The sequence below is a fragment of the Austrofundulus limnaeus genome, unplaced genomic scaffold, assembly GCF_001266775.1.
Source record: "Austrofundulus limnaeus strain Quisiro unplaced genomic scaffold, Austrofundulus_limnaeus-1.0 Scaffold866, whole genome shotgun sequence".
Taxonomy (NCBI): Eukaryota; Metazoa; Chordata; class Actinopteri; order Cyprinodontiformes; family Rivulidae; genus Austrofundulus; species Austrofundulus limnaeus.
Genome location: NW_013953268.1, coordinates 18,976 through 23,682, shown reverse-complemented (window position 1 = coordinate 23,682; position 4,707 = coordinate 18,976). Strand labels below are relative to the sequence as shown.

The 4,707-nt window shown below is 42.9% G+C and overlaps 1 protein-coding gene across 1 annotated transcript in view; it reads left to right on the top strand.

Moving 5' to 3' along the window:
- Positions 1-160: 160 nt before the first annotated feature.
- LOC106532997 (platelet-derived growth factor receptor beta) overlaps positions 161-4,707 on the top strand; it is a gene marked incomplete at both ends in the record, with an annotated part of 16,724 nt that continues 12,177 nt past the window's right edge. Inside the window, 7 exon segments of the mRNA XM_014029194.1 lie at positions 161-255; positions 576-771; positions 1,144-1,404; positions 1,489-1,619; positions 2,577-2,658; positions 4,074-4,148; positions 4,222-4,405. Coding sequence (XP_013884648.1) covers positions 161-255; positions 576-771; positions 1,144-1,404; positions 1,489-1,619; positions 2,577-2,658; positions 4,074-4,148; positions 4,222-4,405 — 1,024 coding nt within the window.

Below are 4,707 nucleotides of genomic sequence, written 5' to 3'. Positions count from 1 at the left end.
ATGGTATGGTATGGTATGGTATGGTATGGTATGGTATGGTATGGTTGTAGAGCATTGTGGAACTGACATACTCTTGACAAACAGTATTTTAATGTCTGTCCATCCTGTTTTAGACAAATATCAACAGTAATTGTCCTCCTACCTGTCTGTCTGTTTGCAGGGGTCTTTCTGGTTTTTCCTGAAGAGGCCATGTTTCTTGAGCTGGAGCCCTCAGCCTCAGGTCTTCTGCTCCAATCAGGTTCCAACTTCACCGTGGTGAGAAACACCTGTTGGTCTGACGAGGTCATGTTGAAGTTACTGGCTGCTGACTGAGGTTGAAAATATTCAGTCTGACAGATTTTACTGAAGATGATGTAGTCAGTGAATGCATCATAGTGTATGGTGCATTCACTGACTACATTGGATTGGAGATAATTGCCTGTTATATGATGACCTGATGTCAGTAAAACCAGACAGGTCTCTTTCTCTGTTGGACATTGTGTCCCGGCTCATGCTGTTCTGTTCTGTAGATACCAGTCTGTCTCTCCACAGTTACCTGTCTGTCTCTGCAGTGATGGGTCTATTTGTGTCCTTAGGTGTGTTCAGGGTGGAGTCAAGTCAAATGGACGTTTTTAAACTACACTCAGGTGGATGGAGTTAGAGTGGAGACACAGGGCTTCAGCAGTATTCTGCAGCTCTCCAATGTCACCTGGAGGAATTCTCGAAGATACACCTGTGAGGAGGCGTCAGCTCAACAAAGCAGACACATTGACATTTTCATACCTGGACAAGGTACCTGAGATGGTTAGGCAGGTGGAGAAGGAGTTTTTTTTTATCTCCACCTGGTGATTTGTGTAATAACAGCAGTCAGATCAAACATGTGGTCAGTCTGATAATTCAAGTCAGAAACTTTTAAACTTGGTAAAAAGGGTTTTAGCTATACCTGGTGGTTGAAGTGTTAACTACAGACAGGTATATTACAACAAATTGTTGAGCAGAAAAACAGAACGTCTGAAGAACTGTGGTGTTCTCATTCCTTCTGAACAAATCTTTAACTTCTTTTCTGTTTTTTATAAATAATTGATGAACTCTTTATAAACTTTAGTCCTCCAGATGCTTCACCTGTTTGCCCACCTGACCCTCTCTTCCTTTCTGTCCCCTCAGGTCCAGATGAATGGTTTGTCCCCATAAACTCTCATGTAGTGATGAAGACGACAGAGATAGATACTATCCCCTGTGTGGTGTCTGACCCAAAGCTCAATGTATCTCTGTATGAACGAGCAAGCAGAACTCTGGTCCCAGGAATGACGTATGAGCCAGCTAGAGGCTTCACGGGTCATCTGAACGACACGTCATATGTGTGTGTRGCATCCAGCAGAGCCAAGCAGAAGGAATCTCAGGTGTTCTATGTCTACAGCATCATAGGTGAAGTCAGATCAGCTGATGTATTCTATTAGATCATACAGTTAAACATGTTAACTTACCTGTTTGTCTCTGTCCGTGTGTCAGTACCTGAGGTCATGGAGATGGAGCTTTCAGTTTCCAGAACCGTACTGAAACAAGGGGAGGGCTTAACAGTTAACTGCACTGTCAGAGACCCTGGTGTGGTGGTCATCTCCTGGGACTTCCCCCGCAAACAGGTATCTGTCCACACCAAACCAGTAACTGATTGGTACACATTCAAAAACTGTTGGGAAGGAAACAATTTACTCTCGGTAATTATTTATAAAGAATATTTCACAAATATTCTCAAGAGTTAAAATACTGAAGTTAGTCTCCAGTTCAGTTTAAGTCTCTGAGGACAAAAATATTCAGAGAACAGTTATGTTACTGTTACTATCRATTACTATCTGTTACCATCAGTTATTAACTGTTACTACCTGTTACTATATGTTACTATCAGTTACTATCTACTACAGTCAGTTATTATCTGTTACTTCTTAGTTCTTATCTGTTATGGTCAGTTACGGTTTATTCTGATCAGTTATAATCTGTTACAGTCTTTTATATCTGTTTCCATTGGTTCTGATTGGTTCTGATTTGTTTTGGCACTGCTCGTTTGCAGATGACCTTAGCCCCATGTTTTGTTTTAACACTCCCCATTGTTTGATTTCCTCCCACAAAATGACCCAAACTGTGTTGACTCTCATTTTTTCAGCTTCCATTATCTTATGCTTCTTCCTTTCAGGGTCACAGGAGTCTCCTTAAAGTTTTTAGTTGCCATTTCTTTTCTTAAAAAGCAAGACTTTCACCTTTCCCCCCCCGACCTGGACCCTCGACCAGTTGTGATTCTATTGCTCTCCATTTGATTTTATTGACAACTGGGGTTTGTTACTGACATGATATCTATCGAGCCTGTCTGAAGTCTACTTGTTAATGTTTAAATGTAAACAAAGGACTCGCATATTTTGACAACAAAACATGACAACTGATTTAACCTTTCTATTACTAAAAAAGAAGTAGACCTTTAGTAGTCAGCAATACATATGTAGTAATACTACTACTACTAATTATTATTCATAGATGACCTGCAATATTATACAATATTTAGGCTTGTATCTTTCTGTCTGAACTGTGATGGAAGGTTTTGTCTACAGGATATAGAACCTCTGACAGACATCTTGCCCAATCAAATCCACTCCTTTATCAACATCACTAAGGCAACACTTGCTGATTCAGGTGGGTTTCAGAAGTCTTTGCCTGTAAGACAGTACTGAGAGAATCAAGGCTCATATGAGATTTGTGACATCCGCTCTTCTGCTTGGCCTTCAGAGGAGCAGGACATGCTTTTCGCTCTGTTTGCCCCCCCCCCCCCTTCCTGCTTCGCTGCTTTTGCTTCTTTGAGCTCTTTTTTTCACCTTCCATCTGAAACTAAAGGAATTATGGATTTAGTCAACTGGACTCTGAATGAAACTGACACTATTTTTTTTTCTACACTTGGAATGAGGGGAGCGTGGCTGTCTGGGTGGAATGGTTGCTGCTGGACTTGTCTGATTCCTGGGGCTGGAATCTGACATGCCAGCACCTCTTTTCATCGAAGACACGGAAGATCATTTTTTATTTAGATTATGATAACTGGATTCCTGCTGATCGGCGGAGGAGGGTTCCAGATTTATCGAAAAGTGAAAGTGACCCTGACAGTGGATYGGGCCTTTGAAGAGCTGTCGGCTGCACTTGAAGGATTCTGCCGGGCTGGTAGCACACAGACACTCAGCTGGGGGGAAAATTCGCAAACTGGATGCGATTCTGATGAGGATCACAGGAGCGACCCTTCGGCATGTATGGACTACATCTGGGTGAGCTTCAATCAGTGAGAGGCGAGGAATGATCCCAAATTCGGCTGATTGGCTTTTTTTTCGCCACCTCAGAGTTTGCAGCAAAGACATTTCAAAAGCAGCAAGAAATTCAAGGCTGCTTTGTTCCAAAACAATTGGATTATCTATCTGGCTCCCAGTGGCACAGCCTTGATGGCAGTGTTTATCTTAACCTCCCCAGGATGGAATGTCAACTAAGAGCTGGATTYGCTCCCACCCCATCACCCGTGTTCGACCCGGCCTTGGAACTCAATTGGCTGAGGAGGAGGAAAATCTCTGAACTCTAGCAAACTCAGTAGAGACAATAATATCATGTGACTCTGGACTCTGGATGGGCCCAGGGTTGGGCCTAGCATGGACCCACCCTCCCTCAATGTCACCTACTCCTCTGAACCCACCCCATTTTACCTGCCCTTTATGTGTTATCTGAGCTAAGCCCCCACCCCCAGGCTGTCTTGCTCTCTCGCAGGTTGTTTTAACTCAGTTTTCCTTTTGTGTATTTCAAGTTGTGGTTAAAGGTAGCGCAACTGTGTTTGCTGCATGACCTGTTTCACCTGTTCCCCCATGTTTGTCTTGTATGTCTCTTGAATGGGTGTTTCTTAACTGCCCCCTCCCCTGAATGTACAGCACCTTGTGAATTTATTTATGTGAAAGGCGATATATAAATAAAACTTTACTTACATTAAAGAGTTATTATGGGAACAAATCAAACCATGATCATGGTTAGTTGAGGTTTGACTTCCTTGTTGTCATGGTGATGTGATGGTATGTTTCCTACAGGTATGTATGTGTGTAAGGTGCTGGACACAAACCAGAGACGAACAGTGAAGAAAAACATCACAGTAACTGTTCTGGGTCAGTAGACATACAGAGACAGACACAAAAGCACACATGTAAACACTTCTACTAACCTCCTCATTCTCTGCAGACCGAGGTTAYGTCTACCTCTGGTCCTCAGGTGAAACTAATTTGTCATCCATCCTCGATAACACGGTGCAGCTGAATGTGGAGGTTGATGCTTACCCTGCTCCCACCATCACCTGGACCAAATACAACAAGGATTTTCCAATGGAAACAACTTCCATCAACACCACTCACCTGACAAGTAGCAAGTAGGTCTCAGAAAGAAGAGTGAAGAAGGTGGATGGATAAATGGATGATAGATGGATGGATGGATGGATGGATGGATGATGGATGGATGATGGATGGATGGATGATAGATGGATGGATGGATGGATGATGGAAGGATGGATGGATGGATGGATGGATGATGGATGATGGATGGATGATGGATGGATGATGGTTGGATGGATGGATGGATGGAATGATGGATGGATGATGGATGGATGATGGATGGATGAATGATGGTTGGATGGAATGATGGATGGATGATGGATGGATGATGGATGGATGG